The sequence below is a fragment of the Pseudorca crassidens genome, chromosome 3, assembly GCF_039906515.1.
Source record: "Pseudorca crassidens isolate mPseCra1 chromosome 3, mPseCra1.hap1, whole genome shotgun sequence".
Classification (NCBI taxonomy): Eukaryota; Metazoa; Chordata; class Mammalia; order Artiodactyla; family Delphinidae; genus Pseudorca; species Pseudorca crassidens.
In genome coordinates, this window is record NC_090298.1 from 115,863,674 (window position 1) to 115,880,500 (window position 16,827).

At 40.2% G+C, this 16,827-nt stretch overlaps 1 protein-coding gene across 1 annotated transcript in view; it reads left to right on the plus strand.

Moving 5' to 3' along the window:
- The window catches only part of CTNNA1 (catenin alpha 1), a 178,948-nt gene that overhangs the window by 52,110 nt on the left and 110,011 nt on the right, over window positions 1-16,827 (plus strand). The window contains exons 4-5 of the mRNA XM_067731886.1: window positions 10,095-10,261; window positions 11,028-11,147. Of these exons, the coding sequence (XP_067587987.1) occupies window positions 10,095-10,261; window positions 11,028-11,147 (287 nt within the window). The remainder of the gene's footprint in view (window positions 1-10,094; window positions 10,262-11,027; window positions 11,148-16,827) is intronic.

Consider the following 16,827-nt stretch of genomic DNA (forward strand, 5'->3'; position numbering starts at 1 on the left):
CATTCTCTAATAATTAGTGATGTTGAGCAGCTTTTCATGTGGTTCTTGGCCATCTGTATGTCTTCTTTAGAGAAATGTCTATTTAGGGTCTTCTGCCCATTTTTGGATTGGGTTGTTTTTTTAATATTGAGCTGCATGAGCTGTTTATATATTTTGGAGATTAATCCTTTGTCGATTCGTTTGCAAATATTTTCTCCAGTTCTGAGGGGTGTCTTTTCGTCTAGTTTATGGTTTCCTTTGCTGTGCAGAAGCTTTTAAGTTTCATTAGGTCCCATTTGTTTATTTTGATTTCCATTACTCTAGGAGGTGGATCAAAAAAGATCTTGCTGTGATTTATGTCAAAGAGTGTTCTTCCTGTGTTTTCCTCTGAGAGTTTTATAGTGTCCGGTCTTACTTTAGGTCTTGAATTCATTTTGAGTTTATTTTTGTGTATGGTGTTAGGGAGTGTTCTAATTTCATAATTTTACATGTAGCTGTCCAGTTTTCCCAGCACCACTTATTGAAGAGCCTGTCTTTTCTCCATTGTATATCCTTGTCTCCTTTGTCATGGATTAGTTGGCCATAGGTGTGTGGGTTTATCTCTGGGCTTTCTATCTTGTTCCATTGATCTATATTTCTGTTTTTGTGCCAGTACCACATTGTCTTGATTACTGTAGTTTTGTAGTATAATCTGAAGTCAGGGAGTCTGATGCCTCCAGCTCCGCTTTTTTCCCTCAAGACTGCTTTGGGTGTTCGGGGTCTTTTGTGTCTCCATACAAATTTTAAGATTTTTTGTTCTAGTTCCCGTAAAAAATGCCATTGGTAATTTGATAAGGATTGCACTGAATCTGTAGATTGCTTTGGGTAGTATAGTCATTTTCACAATATTGATTCTTCCAATCCAAGAACATGGTATATCTCTCCATCTGTTGGTATCATCTTTAATTTCTTTCGTCAGTGTCTTATAGTTTTCTGCATACAGGTCTTTTGTTTCCCTAGGTAGGTTTATTCCTAGGTATTCTTTCTGTTGCAGTGGTAGATGGAAGTGTTTCCTTAATTTCTCTTTCAGATTTTTCATCATTAGTATATAGGAATGCAAGAGATTTCTGTGCATTAATTTTGTACCCTGCAGCTTCATCAAATTCATTGATTAGCTCTAGTAGTTTTCTGATGGCATCTTTAGGATTCTCTATGTATAGTATCATGTCATCTGCAAACAGTGACAGTTTTACTTCTTCTTTTCCAATTTGTATTCTTTTTATTTGTTTTTCTTCTCTGATTGCCATGGCTAGGACTTCCAAAACTATGTTGAATAATAGAGGTGAGAGTGGACATCCTTGTCTTGTTTCTGATCTTAGAGGAAATGCTTTCAGTTTTTCACCATTGAGAATGTTTGCTCTGGGTTTGTCGTATATGGCCTTTATTATGTTGAAGTACGTTCCCTCTTATGCCCACTTTGTGGAGAGTTTTTATCATAAATGGGTGTTGAATTTTCTCAGAAGTGTTTTCTGCAGCTCTTGAGAAGACCATATGGTTTTTTTTTTTTTTTTTTTTTTTTGCAGTACGCGGGCCTCTCACTGTTGTGGCCTCTCCCATTGCGGAGCGCAGGCTCAGCGGCCATGGCTCACGGGCCCAGCCGCTCCGCGGCATGTGGGATCTTCCCGGACCTGGGCACGAACCCATGTCCCCTGCATCGGCAGGCGGACTCTCAACCACTGCGCCACCAGGGAAGCCCAATCATATGGTTTTTATTCTTCAGTTTGTTAATATGGTGTATCACATTAATTGATTTGCATATATTGAAGAATCCTTGCATCTCTGGGATAAATCCCACTTGATCATGGTGTATGATCCTTTTAATATATTGTTGGATTCTGTTTGCTAGTATTTGTTGAGGATTTTTGCATCTATATTCATCAGTGATATTGGTCTGTAATTATCTTTTTTTGTAGTATCTTTGTCTGGTTTTGGTATCAGGGTGATGGTGGCCTCATAGAATGAGTTTGGAAGTGTTCCTTCCTCTACAATTTTTTCTGAGGAGTTTGAGAAGGATGGGTGTTAGCTCTTCTCTAAATGTTTGATAGCATTTACCTGTGAAGCCATCTGGTCCTGGACTTTTGTTTGTTGGAAGATTTTTAATCACAGTTTCAATTTCAGTGCTTGTGATTGGTCTGTTCATATTTTCTATTTCTTCCTGGTTCAGTCTTGGAAGGTTATACCTTTCTAAGAATTTGTCCATTTCTTCCAGGTTGTCCATTTTATTGGCATAGAGTTGCTTGTGGTAGTCTCTTAGGATACTTTGTATTTCTGCGGTGTCTGTTGTAACTTCTCCTTTTTCATTTCTTATTTTCGTGATTTGAGTCCTCTCCCTATTTTTCTTGATGAGTCTGGCTAATGGTTTATCAATTTTGTTTATCTTCTCAAAGAACCAGCTTTTGGTTTTATTGATCTTTGCTGTTGTTTTCTTTGCTTCTATTTCATTTATTTCTGCTCTGATCTTTATGATTTCTTTCCTTCTGCTAACTTTGGGTTTTGTTTGTTCTTTTTCTAGTTCCTTTAGGTGTAAGGTTAGATTGTTTATTTGAGATATTTCTTGTTTGTTGAGGTAGGCTTGTATAGTTATAAACTTCCCTCTTAGAACTGCTTTTGCTGCATCCCATAGGTTTTGGATCATCGTGTTTTCATTATCATTTGTCTTGTCAGTATTTCTTGATTTCCTCTTTGATTTCTTCAGTGATCTCTTGGCTGTTTAGTAACATATTGTTTAGCCTCCATGTGTTTGTGTTTTTTACGTTTTTTTCCCTGTAATTGATTTCTAATATGATAGCGTTGTGGTCAGAAAAGATGCTTCATGTGATTTCAGTTTTCTTAAATTTACCGAGGCTTGATTTGTGACCCAAGATGTGATCTATCCTGGAGAATGTTCTGTGTGCACTTGAGAAGAAAGTGTAATCTGCTGTTTTTGGATGGAATGTCCTATAAATATCAATTAAATTTGTCTGGTCTATTGTGTCATTTAAAGCTTGTGTTTCCTTATTAATTTTCTGTTTGATCTGTCCATTGGTGTAAGTGAGGTGTTAAGGTCCCCCACTATTATTGTGTTACTGTCAATTTCCTCTTTTATAGCTTTTAGCAGTTGCCTTATGTATTGAGGTGCACCTGTATTGGGTGCATATATGTTTATAATTGTTATATGTTCTTCTTGGATTGATCCCTTGATCATTATGTAGTGTCCTTCCTTGTCTCTTGTACCATTCTTTATTTTAAAGTCTATTTTATCTGATATGAGTATTGCTACTCCAGCTTTCTTTTGATTTCCATTTGCATGGAATATCTTTTTCCATCCCCTCACTTTCAGTCTGTATGTGTCCCTAGGTCTGAAGTGGGTCTTTTGTAGAGAGCATATATATAGGTCTTGTTTTTGTATCTATTCAGCAAGCCTTTGTCTTTTGGTGGAGCATTGAATCCATTCACGTTTAAGGTAATTATCGATATGTATGTTCCTATGACCATTTTCTTAATTGTTTTGGGTTTGTTTTTGTAGGTCCTTTTCTTCTCTTGTGTTTCCCACTTAGAGAAGTTCCTTTAGCATTTGTTGTAGAGCTGGTTTGGTGTTGCTGAATTCTCTTAACTTTTGCTTGTCTGTAAAAGCTTTTGATTTCTCCATGGAATGTGAATGAGATCATTGCCGGGTAGAATAATCTTGGTTGTAGGTTCTTCCCTTTCATCACTTTAAGTATATCATGCCACTCCCTCTGGCTTGTAGAGTTTCTGCTGAGAAATCAGCTGTTAACCTTATGGGAGTTTCCTTGTATGTTATATTTCCCTTGCTGCTTTCAATAATCTTTCTTTGTCTTTAATTTTTGTCCATTTGATTACTATGTGTCTCGGTGTGTTTCTCCTTGGGTTTATCCTGTATGGGACTCCCTGCGGTTCCTGGACTTGGGTGGCTATTTCCTTTCCCGTGTTAGGAAAGTTTTCGACTATAATCTCTTCAAATATTTTCTCAGGTCCTTTTTCTCTCTCTTCTCCTCCTGGGACCCCTATAATGCGAATGTTGTTGTGTTTAATGTTGTCCCAGAGGTTTCTTAGTCTGTCTTCATTTCTTTTCATTATTTCTTCTTTCTTCTGTTCCGCAGCAGTGAATTCCACCATTCTGTCTTCTAGGTCACTTATCCGTACTTCTGCCTCAGTTGTTCTGCTATTGATTCCTTCTAGTGTAGTTTTCATTTCAATTATTGTATTGTTCATCTCTGTTTGTTTGTTCTTTAATTCTTCTAGGTCTTTGTTAAACATTTCTTGCATCTTCTTGATCTTTGCCTCCATTCTTTTTCCAGGGTCCTGGATCATCATCACTGTCATTATTCTGAATTCTTTTTCTGGAAGGTTGCCTATCTCCACTTCATTTAGTTGTTTTTTTGGGGTTTTATCTTGTTCCTTCATCTGGTATGTAGCCCTCTGCCTTTTCATCTTGTCTGTCTTTCTGTGAATGTGGTTTTTGTTCCACAGGCTGCAGGATTGTAGTTCCTGCTTCTGCTTTCTGCCTTCTGGTGGATGAGGCTATCTAAGAGGCGTGCAAGTTTCCTGATGGGAGGGACTGGTGGTGGGTAGAGCTGGGTGTTGCTCTGGTGGGCAGAGCTCAGTAAAACTTTAATGCACTTGACTGCTGATGGGTGGGGCTGGGTTCCCTCCCTGTTGGTTGTTTGGCCGGAGGCAACCCAACACTGGAGCCTACCTGGGCTCTTTGGTGGGGCTAATGGCAGACTCTGGGAGGGCTCATGCCAAGGAGTACTTCCCAGAACTTCTGCTGCCAGTGTCCTTGTCCTCACGGTGAGATGGAGTCACCGCCCCCACCTCTGCAGGAGACCGTCCCACACTAGCAGGTAGGTCTGGTTCAGACTCCCCTGGGGTCACTGCTCCTTCCCCTGGGTCCTTATATGCACACTACTTTGTGTGTGCCCTCCAAGAGTGGAGCCTCTGTTTTCCGCAGTCCTGTCGAAGTCCTGCAGTCAAATCCTGCTAGCCTTCAAAGTCTGATTCTCTAGGAATTTCTCCTCCCGTGGCTGGACCCCCTGGTTTGGAAGCCTGACATGGGGCTCAGAACCTTCACTCCAGTGGGTGGACTTCTGTGGTATAAGTGTTCTCCAGTGTGTGAGTCACCCACCCAGCAGTTATGGGATTTGATTTCATTGTGATTGCGCCCCTCCTACCGACTCATTGTGGCTTCTCCTTTGTCTTTGAATGTGGGGTATCTTGTTTGGTGAGTTCCAGTGTCTTCCTTTCAATGATTGTTCAGTTAGTTGTGATTCTGGTGTTCTCACAAGAGGGATTGAGAGCACGTTCTTCTGTTCCTCCATCTTGAACCAATCTCCTTGCCTTCATTCTTGAATGATTATATTTAGTGATTTTGATATGCATTGTCCTTACAGCAAATGAGGTTGGGCATCTTTTCATGTGCTTATTAGCCATTTATGTATCTTCTTTGGAGAGGTGTGGTATAATTCCTTTGCCTATTTTAAATTGGATTATTTGTCTTTTTATTGTTGATTTTAAGACTTCTTTATATAATGTGGATAGTGGATCCTTATCAGATATATGGTTTTCAAAAATTTTCTCCCATTCTGTGGGTCTTTTCATTTTCTTGATAGTGTCCTTAGAAGCACAAAAATTTAAAATTTTGATGATGTCCAGTTTTTATCTTTTTTCTTTATATATGACACTTTAGTTGTCTTAGCTAAGAAACCATTGCCTAATCAGAGTTCTTGAAAACTTTATCAATGTTTTCTTCTGTTTTATAATTGTAGCTCTTACATTTGGTTTTGATCTATTTTGAAAGTATATGGCATGAGGTAGGGGTCCAACTTCATTGTTTTTCGTGTGGATATTCAGTTGTCCCAGTACTATTTGTTAAAAACACTGTTTTCCCCCTATTGAATGGTCTTGGCAGCCTTGTTGAAAATTAATTTACTGTATTTCTGGGTTCTCAATTCTATTCCAGTGATTTATATGTATATATTTGATTTTGTTGACCACTTTCCTTTGCAAATGCTTATCTTCTTGTTTTAGACAGTTTGTCATCTTGGGTCTCTTTGTTTCTCTTGTCACAGAGTCTTCTTTCCCTTACTCCTAAAGCCACAGTCTCAAGGGCTGCAGCTTTTTTTTAAAAAATCTTCCCCAGTTCATGTGCATACATGTAGTATGCCCTGGCTCTCCTCTCCGTCTCAGAACAGCTGTACCTTGAATCCTTTAAGTAGTCTTCCACCATGCTTTCTTTTCCCTTACTTTTTTTTTTTTTTTTAGCCGTGCCACCCAGCTTGTGGGATCTTAGTTCCCCAACCAGGGATTGAACCCGGGCCCTTGACAGTGAAAGTGTGGAGTCCTTAACCACTGGACTGCCAGGGAATTCCCTCCCTCCCTCTTAATAATCAAAGGTTATCATATCATTTGACCCCTGCATTTATAATTTACTACTGTTCTTTCCTGGGCTCTTACTGTGGCTTTCTGACCCATACTACTGGCCAGGTTTATTATATATGCTTTTGTTAGGTTGACCTTGACTTCCCTTTTTGGCTCAGGGATTCTTGTTTGTACTCTGTTTGTCCATGGCCTTTCTACCCATCATCATATCCACCCCCCGATCATCTGATGCTTCTATACACATCCTTTACTTCCAAGTTAGACTAGAGAACTCAAACATGCCTTTTTATTGTATACCCAGCTTGTTAAGTGGTTCTAAGAACATAGGCATTAAGCATTACAAATCCTGTCTCTCTCATTTACTATTAGGTGAAATAGTAACTAACTTAATCAAGTTAAGTTAGTTACTGTTAAGTTAGTTAACTTGCCTAAGCTTTAGTTATCTCTTTTGTAAAGAAGGGCTAATACCACCTACTTTCTAGGTGGTTCATAGGATTAAATAAAATAAGTGTAGTGCCATGGAGTGGGCATTCAATAAATGTTAGATATTACTATGTTGTTGTTCCCTTTGCTTGAGGTGCCAGCTCCCTTAACTCTACTGTCCCAAGTTCTTCCTATCCTTTGGGGGTAGAGTCCATTTCAGAGGACCATGTCTTCAATAAAACTGTTGTTGGCATTTCACTTATACCCCAAACTGGTCGTTTAGTGCTTCCTTTTTTGACCCTATGCTACTCTGTGCCTTTCTTAAAGCTCGTATGTTAAAAATGCCACATAATTTCTGTATGATCACTTTCTTCTTCTCTGGTTTATAAACCATTTGAAAGCAGAGGTAAGTCTTGCTCAGCTTCTTATCCGTGGCACTGGATTTATTTGTGTAATATGCTCTCAATAAATAGGTGGAATTCTTTTTATTGTATAAGGCCAATATTTCTTATTTAATATCCCTTGCTTAAAATTAATATTAGGCAAATATCTTTTTCTGCAAGGCTTTAGGGACAACTTCTTACATGAGTAACTAACTTTTCCTGATATATTCCCATAGCACCTTGTCCACAGTGCTATTGTAATTTTTGACTGCATTGTAATATTCCCTAATTTGTAGGCCCTTTGAGTACAGGCGCCTTGTCTTAATCAGCTTTTAATTGTTTGCTTGTCTGTCTTACCCCCTCCATAGAGCTCCATGAGGACATGGACTGTTTCTTGAGCACTATATCGCTGCCCTTTAATGTATAGTGGGTGCTCAAATATTTGTTGAATAGATAAATGAATGGCTGAGCTCTGTCTTTTTAAGTACCATAAAATAACATTTTTGTTAAGTATCCACGTAATTGTCATATGTCTGTATCTTAGATCCAGGAAAACTTTTAACTATGAACTTCTTCATTGTGAGTTATTTCTGACCTGACAAATACGCAGAGCTTGTCTTTGCTCTTAATACTATATTGTGCTTCTTAGCCTAATTAATACATGAATCTGAGGGTGAATTTAACTTTTTCCCCCTAATCTCACATTCTGCAACTAAATTTGATAGCTAGGAGAAATTTGGTAGGTCTCTTCAGAAGTAGCTAGGCTTCTGCGACTTCCCTGGTGGCACAGTGGTTAAGAATCCGCCTGCCAATGCAGGGGACACAGGTTCGATCCCTGATCCGGGAAGATCCCACATGCCATGGAGCAGCTAAGCCTGTGCACCACAACTACTGAGCCTGCACTCTAGAGCCCGCGAGCCACAACTACTGAAGCCTGTGTGCCTAGAGCCAGTGCTCCACAACAAGAGAAGCCAGCGCAGTGAGAAGCCCGCACACCGCAACGAAGAGTAGCCTCCCATTTGCCACAACTAAAGAAAGCCTGCACACAGCAACGAAGATCCAATGTAGCCCAAAATAAATAAATTAAAAAAAAAAGAAGTAGCTAGGCTTCTTGATAGTGCACTTTTTTTACATTGTGGAAGAGATGAGAGAGTGAATAGCCTCTAGGCTTTAATCTGAAGTGGACATGTTCAGCCAAGGGAGGGAGTAATTTTCCAGGAATCCAAAGATAGTCACCATAGAGGCACTGTCGGTATAACTTGTGGAACAGACACAACCCTGGCCCTACAGTTGCTTTCAGCTATAAGAAAAGAGAAACGATAGGCACCTTAAATGATTGTTATTAGAAACAGATAACAAAAAAGTATAAGTTATTTTACAAGTTTCTAGGAAATGTTATAAGTAACTTCTTAGCATTGTTGAAGCCGGGATTGTATAAGTTGGATATTCCTAATAACTATAGTAAAATGTATGTTTTTAGCCTAATTTTTAAAATTATGGATATAATACCTGTTATAGAAAATGTTTTCACAAGTACAGAATAATGTAAAGAGTCAGATTGTAACCTAATATAACTATTATTTGTCTTTTTAAAAAAAATTATTTTATTTTTTTTGGCTGCATCGGGTCTTAGTTGCCGCACGCGGGATCTTCGTTGAGGCATGCGGATCTTTCTTTGCGGCCCATGGGCTTCTCTCAAGTTGTGGTGTGTGGGTTTTCTCTCTCTGGTTGTGGCATGCGGGCTCCAGGGCACTTGGACTCTGTGGTTTGTGGCACTTGGGCTCTCTTGTTGAGGCGCTTGAGTTCAATAGTTGTGGCACACGGGCTCAGTTGCCCCACGGCATGTGGGATCTCAGTTCCCCGACCAGGGATCAAACCTGCGTCCCCTGCATTGGAAGGCGGATTCTTTACCCTGGACCACCAGGGAAGTCCCTATTTGTCTTTTTTTTTTTTTTTTTTTTTTTGCCGTACGCGGGCCTCCCGCTGTCGCGGCTTCTCCCTGTGCGGAGCACAGGTTCCGGACGCGCAGGCCCAGCGGCCATGGCTCATGGGCCCAGCCGCTTCGCGGCACAGGGGATCCTCCCGGACCGGGACGCGAACCCGCATCCCCGCGTCCCCCGCATCGGCAGACGGACTCTCAACCACTGCGCCACCAGGGAAGCCCCCTGTTTGTCTTTTGACTCCAGTCTTTTCTGTATTTTTTAAACACAGATTACATACATTTATCATTTCATCTTTTATTTTTTCTGCTTAAGGTTTCATCATAAGCTTTAACATTTTTTCCCATATATGTGTTAATATTTGCATAATAGTCAATTGTAGGCTTTACCATAATTTACTTAACTAGATGCTTGGTTGAGCATTTGAGCTGTTGAAAGTGTTTTGCTATGAGGAAAATGAATGAGTCAGTGACTGAACATACCAGTGAGTTTCTGTTTGAGCTGTATGCATTAGGTAGTTGTGATGGTTAATGAAGTATGATGGTCCTACATAATGGTTGCTGTGTTTCTGTATCATTTTGTGGATGTGAGGGTAGATTGCATTAGATCCATTTTTTTCTCCCATTCAAATCTTGAATTTTTTTTTTTTCCATTAGGATACATATAATGGTCCTTCTTGGAAAGGAGTATTATTAGATCAATGGAAAGAAGTATTTTTAAGGCTCTTGATACATTAGTGCTAAATCACTTTCTAGATATTGTGCTTTTACCAGGGATGTATGAAGGTGCTTTTTCTTAGGGACAGCTAGAAAACAAAACAACAAAAATAAAAATCCTTAAACTAAATTCTGCACATGAAATATACAAAGTTTGAATTATTTTTATTTTTTTAAAATGTAGACCAGTTATTTGGTTCATTCTGCTGAGTTTGTTTTTCTATTCTGTAAAACAGGTGATTTGATGAAGAGTGCTGCCGGAGAGTTTGCAGATGATCCCTGCTCTTCCGTGAAGCGTGGCAACATGGTTCGGGCAGCTCGAGCTTTGCTCTCTGCTGTTACCCGGCTGCTTATTTTGGCTGACATGGCAGATGTCTACAAATTACTTGTTCAGCTGAAAGTTGTAAGTATAGGCCTGTGTCTGTAATTTGTTCTATCACAGCGAGGCTGCTGCTGGCCATACTTAGTTCAACATTTCTTAGGGTTTGGTTTGGTTTGGTTTTTTTTTTTTTTTTTTTTTTGCGGTACGCAGGCCTCTCACTGTTGTGGCCTCTCCTGTTGCGGAGCACAGGCTCCGGACGCGCAGGCTCAGTGGCCATGGCTCACGGGCCCAGCCGCTCCACGGCATGTGGGATCTTCCCGGACCGGGGCACGAACCCGTGTCCCCTGCATCGGCAGGCAGACTCTCAACCACTGCGCCACCAGGGAAGCCCTGGTTTGGTTTTGAACTTGGTTTACCTAAATGGACCAGGAATGTTTTTAATTTCCACTCACTCCTCTGTTCCAAGTGAACATCATACTGGCTCTGCTGTGAACCTGTGTTGTCTTTGTTCTAATAAAGAATTTGCAGAAAAGGTTTTGTTTCGACTCCTTCCCTTTTTGTGGTAGTGATTAAACATTTCCTTGTACCAGTAGAGTTCCAGAGTTGAGAAATCAAGATATGTTAAATTGTATCCTTTTAGATGGAAGTCACAATAATGCTGTCCTTCCCCACCTCCCATAAAACTCCCATGTAGTAGCTGCTCAAATGTTTGAGGACCATGTAAATTGAAGAGGAAGTTTGGATTGCTACGTGAGTAGCTGTCGAAAGGAATAAAAAATTCTAGATCTTCTTTATGTACAGACTTGTATTGTTGAGAATTTTTCTTTTGGGGGTGTGTGTTTTATAGGTAGAAGATGGTATCTTGAAACTGAGGAATGCTGGCAATGAACAGGACTTGGGAATACAATATAAGGCCCTGAAACCTGAAGTGGATAAGCTGAACATTATGGCAGCCAAAAGACAACAGGTACAACCATGATTTGGGGATACATTTAAGTTGTTTATATTATTACCTAGTGGGAAAAATCGATTTTACCTAAGTTTTCAAAAGGTACCAATATCTCCCTCTGCTAATATAGTTCCATTAAAATATTTAGTTTATGATGTGTCCTTTCAGTATTGTTAATAAAGTTAGTATTGAGTTGTATTCATGTTTTGCTCCTATTTTGATTCCTGTGAAAATTTTACTTTAGGTAGCTTAGCAGTTTGTGATAGTGTCTGGAGAAGTGATAGGCTTTTGTTCTCTGTGTTCAAGGATGAACTTGAGTTGGTGGTGGAGTTTAATTCAAACTTTTAAAAACCTTAAACTAGTCAAAACATTGGAATTACTTCTATACCAGAAAGTACCTCCCCCTCCATATTTTATAACTTTTAAAGTGTTTCTTACCATTCAAGTAGTTTTCATAGTGTTAGGAATTTGTGTTGTGTGGTATGTGGATCAGTGTTCTTATTTTTCCAGCCTTTGCTAGCCCTTTGGCATTTTGCTGTTGGGGTGCTTGAAGTCTTCCCTGTGCCCTTCCTGGATGCTGTGTGTTAGATGTGTGTTCCTTAGGGGGGATGCATGTGTCACCATCCAGCTCTTATAATTTCCATAGTCCTGGTCAAGCTTGTGCTATTCTTATTTTTAAAGAGCGCTGAGTAGATGAATTCTTTTTCTTTTTAATTAATTAATTAATTTTTGGCTGCGTTGGGTCTTCATTGCTGCGTGCGGGCTTTCTCTAGTTGCGGCGAGCAGGGGCTACTCTTCATTGTGGTGCTCGGGCTTCTTTTGTTGCGGAGCACGGGCTCTAGGCGCATGGGCTTCAGTAGTTGTGCCACGCAGGCTCAGTAGTTGTGGCTCACGGGCTTAGTTGCTCTGCAGCATGTGGGATCTTCCTGGACCAGGGCTCGAACCCGTGTCCCCTGCATTGGCAGGCGGATTCTTAACCACTGCGCCACCAGGGAAGTCCCGAATTCTTATTATTGTTAGCCAATACCTGTATTGGTTAAAATATTTTATGCTGCAGTTTACAGAAAACCCAGCTCCAAAACTGCTTGAACATTGAGGGGTTTATATTCTCACTAATTAGAAGCCCCAAGTTAGGTTAAGTGACTTCAGGGTTGTTAAATTTAAAGGCTTTGCAGTATCATCAAGCATTCAGTTTCTTGACATTTTCCAGCATTTACCATCTTCAGTGTGCCTGGCACTGGATGGCTGTAGAAGCTCTAGGTATGACATTTGCACGCATCAATATGTCCAGTGAGAAAAAAAGACTGTTTCTTCCATATGTCTCTCGTTATAAGCAAATGATCTAGAAGCCTCTAACAGATTCGCCCTAAATATGGATTGTATAACATACCCATTCCTTACTAATCATTGGTAAGAGGAAAGCAGTTAACTCTATCTGACTCAGAGTAATGAAGATCTGCCTTCTTGTCTGTGACAGTGGTAGCCTTCCTGAGAATAGAACTCTGACAGGCATGAGGAACATGGGGTCAATACTGTAAATGTCCAATATATGACAGCCTCAGCTTTGGAGACTTCAGCTTTCATTTGGTTACATTTACATTAGTATAAAATTCTACCCCACAGGGTTGAGAGAATTAAATTAAAGAATGTGTGTGAAGTATTTAATATAGTGCCAGACACTCAGTAGGCCCTCAGCAGTGGGCAGTTGGTGAATAGTAGTTATTGCTCATATTTTAAGCTGTAAGGTGTGATCAGACTGAATCTGTACATATGACACCCTGGTTTTACATTTCCAGTACTTAATATTACACTTGATAATATAGCTAGATTTGTTGTATTGCCTGAGTAATTTAGTTAGTATAGGCTCAGTGTGCTTTTATCATTTGTCCTTGTGTTGGCTTATGTTTCCATCACATAAATCACAAGTAGGTTTTTCTTTTTGAATTCTACAGGTTCTTATTACGTATCCATTTTATACATATTGGTGTATATATGTCAATCCCAATCTCCCAATTCATCACACCCCCCCCACCCCGCCCCGCCACTTCCCCCCTTTGGTGTCCATACATTTGTTCTCTACATCTGTGTCTCTATTTCTGCCCTGCAAACTGGTTCATCTGTACCATTTTTCTAGGTTCCACATATATGTGTTAATATATATTTGTTTTTCTCTTTCTGACTTACTTCACTCTGCATGACAGTCTCTAGATCCATCTACGTCTCTACAAATGACCCAATTTCGTTCCTTTTTATGGCTGAGTAATATTCCATTGTATATGTGTACCACATCTTCTTTATTCATTCGTCTGTCGATGGGCATCTAGGTTGTTTCCATGACCTGGCTCTTGTAAATAGTGCTGCAATGAACTTTGGGGTGCATGTGTCTTTTTGAATTATGGTTTTCTCTGGGTATATGCCCAGTAGTGGGATTGCTGGGTCATATGGTAATTCCATTTTTAGTTTTTTAAGGAGCGTCCATAATGTTCTCCATAGTGGCTGTATCAATTTACATTCCCACCAATAGTGCAAGAGAGTTTTTTTCTTTTTGCTGGGGCTGACTGATCCGAAGAAGAACTTGTTGTATGATAGTATGGTAATTTTATAAATATGGCAAGCTGGCCAAATTATGTTCACAATTTATTTTACTTAACATTCTTGATATAAGTTCTCTTTTGAATATGTGAAATGAATGTTAGTTATATTTAAAAAATAAAGTTTGGTGAATAGTCTTACTGTCTTAAAACCTAGTCTGATTTTGACTTATGAAGACTTACTATTTTTTATTTTTGCGGTATGCGGGCCTCTCACTGTTGTGGCCTCTCCCGTTGCGGAGCACAGGCTCCGGACGCGCAGGCTCAGCAGCCATGGCTCACGGGCCCAGCCACATGGCGGCATGTGGGATCTTCCCGGACCGGGGCACGAACCCGTGTCCCTTGCATCGGCAGGCGGACTCTCAACCACTGCGCCACCAGAGAAGCCCCAAGACTTAATATTATTTGAGGAAAGTGAGAACATTTAGACTGACACTACTGCATATCTTTGCAAAATGGTGGAATAAGTAAATTGATGATGTTCTTGAGATAAACACAATAATAGTCCAGAATTTTGTATGCTACTGGAGAAACTTACTGGAAAGTAATGCTGCCTGAGTTTTAATTCTGTGTGCCATGAATCCATGAAGAGTTCCTTCATAATCCCTGGTGTATTTAAAAAAAAAAAAAAAAAAAGTAGTGAATTTCAAACATTTCCCAAATAAGATGTCATAAAAATCTTGAAATTATTAGTTAACATGCCAGATGATCTTCTGTTAGCACCTCCATGTCTGTTTTCTGACCTTGGTCACCCTGCTCTCTGCCCCAGGGACCTGACCTGTCTGGACTGCATCCAGGGGCTTCTTTGCTCTCTGGCTTCTGATTGGGTTGGCCACTGGGAGCGCTATTAGGAGATCAGAGGACAGTGAGGATAGGGTTTTATCCCTCCCTGCTGGTTGCCCTGGGTTGCTAAAAGTCATAGCCTCTCTTGGGTGGTATTCTCCCCACACCTCACTTCCTGGGTTCTGGTAACTGCTGCCTCGTTTTGTCTCTTTGGGCCTAAGTGCCCTAATAGCCTGTGGTTTTCCTGAACTTTGCCCATACCTTTTGTAGCATAGTCCCTAAACCATCTTTGAATTGCCCAGCTTGATTTTACCATCTGTTTTCTGTGGGTATCTTTTTTTTTAAAATTAATTAATTAATTAATTTGTTTGCCTGCGTTGGGTCTTAGTTGCGGCACTTGGGCTCTCTAGTTGTGGTGCATAGACTTAGTTGCCCCGCGACATGTGGGATCTTCGTTCCCAGACCAGGGATTGAACGCGCGTCCCCTGCATTGGAAGGTGGATTCTTAACCATTGGGACCACCAGGGAAGTCCCTCTGCTGGTATCTTGAGTGATACGTTTTAAAGTTTGTCTTGGGTTTGTAGTATGTCATGGTCATTTATAGTTTTCCTTGGACCTAATTCTTTAACCTTTAGCCTTAGCCTCCTACAGTAGAATTTGTTGAATAGGCTGGCTGTGGGTGCCTGTGTGCCTTCTGATCGTAAAGTGACTTTTTATAGGGCCTGGGCCTTGGTGTATATTTCTATAAACTAGTGCTGTTTTTGGGAATTAAACTCAACTCATTTTATCCTAAAGTAACAGCCTGGTGGAAATTTCATGCTCCCTTTTAGATACTGCCCATTGGCCTCCTTCAGTTACTGGTCACAATTTTGCACATGTGTTTTCTGGCAGAATTCCTCTACTGCTGTATGCTTAGTACTCTGGACTATTTTCACCTTTGACCTTTCCTTCTCTTCCCGGGTTTGGTGTATAATAATTTACCTCCTCATCAAGCCTTTTATATTTGCAGGCAGCCCTAGTCTAGAAAAAGGGTGTTTCCTCAAGAGCAGTATTTGGATGTGATGTGTGTACTTGGATGCTTTAGCCTCCCTTGTACCATTTAAGCAACAGCCACCCAGTGAGGAAATGTTGAACCTTATGAGATATACAGGCACTCTGGGATTTACCTATTTGTCTCTAAGGTTTTTCTGGAACATGGCGTGGGGGTGAGGATGTTGCTGAAAATAATAATGAATAACTTTAAAAAGGTGTTTACTATGTGCTAAACACTGTTACAGTTCCTTGATAAACACGAATTTGTTTAATTTTTACAAAAACAGTATAAGGTAGATCCTATAATTGATCAGATATTAGTTTTTATACGTGAAGGAACTGTATGTAGCATAGAGAGGTTAAGTAATTTGGCATGGACATTCATCTAGTAAGTGGTGGAGCCAGGTTTTGAACCTAGGCTTGTCTGGCTCCAGAGGACAGGGATTTTGTTTAAACTGCTACTATAATCCCTAATGCCTAGAACATTGCCTGGATACAATAGTGTTCAATAAATATTTGTTTAACTAAAGAGAGAATAACCCATTTTGCTGTACTGCAGATCCATCCTGGAATGGGATTCTGTGTGTGACCATAATCTGTTACTTTCTTGGGCTAGAATATTATTTGCTGACTAGAAGTTTTGAATTTCTATTAGGCTGCAGGCTCTTATTTGACTGTAAGGGTGAAATGGATGGCAGAGGTAAGGATCTGCCAGAATCCACCCTGGTTCCTGTGAAGAGGACTACCTCTGCCTTACATTTTCAATTCTGCCTCCCCAATATGCTAAAGATGGAATACTTTGATGTTTACAATCTACCCACCCAGGTACATGAGTTTGTTGAAATAGGTTTGGTAAAAATGTTGTGCTTCTTACCTAGTCTGTGAACTCTTTCATGATTATTTTTCTGAAAGCCTGAACAGACAAATTGGTAATGGATAGTACTGCCACTGTTTTATGTGTAAATCACCTGTACTGGATGGGTTTGACCATGGACCATTTCTTTAAGTATAGTCATTTGAATCCAAGAGAAGACATCTGATCAAAAGTATCTGTGGGGACTTCCCTAGCTGTCCAGTGGTTAAGACTCTGTGGGGGGGTCACGGAGTTCGATCCCTGGTTGGGGAACTAAGATTCTGTATGCTGCGCGGTGTGGCCAAAAAAAAAGTATCTATGGCTACAGTTTTATATTGTTAAGAGGGACATGAGAGGAAACTTTCACTTGAATTTCCAGGTCTTGGTTAGAAATTGTTATGGATTGCTTAGAATTTAGCTTCTGTTTCTTGGTCACTGC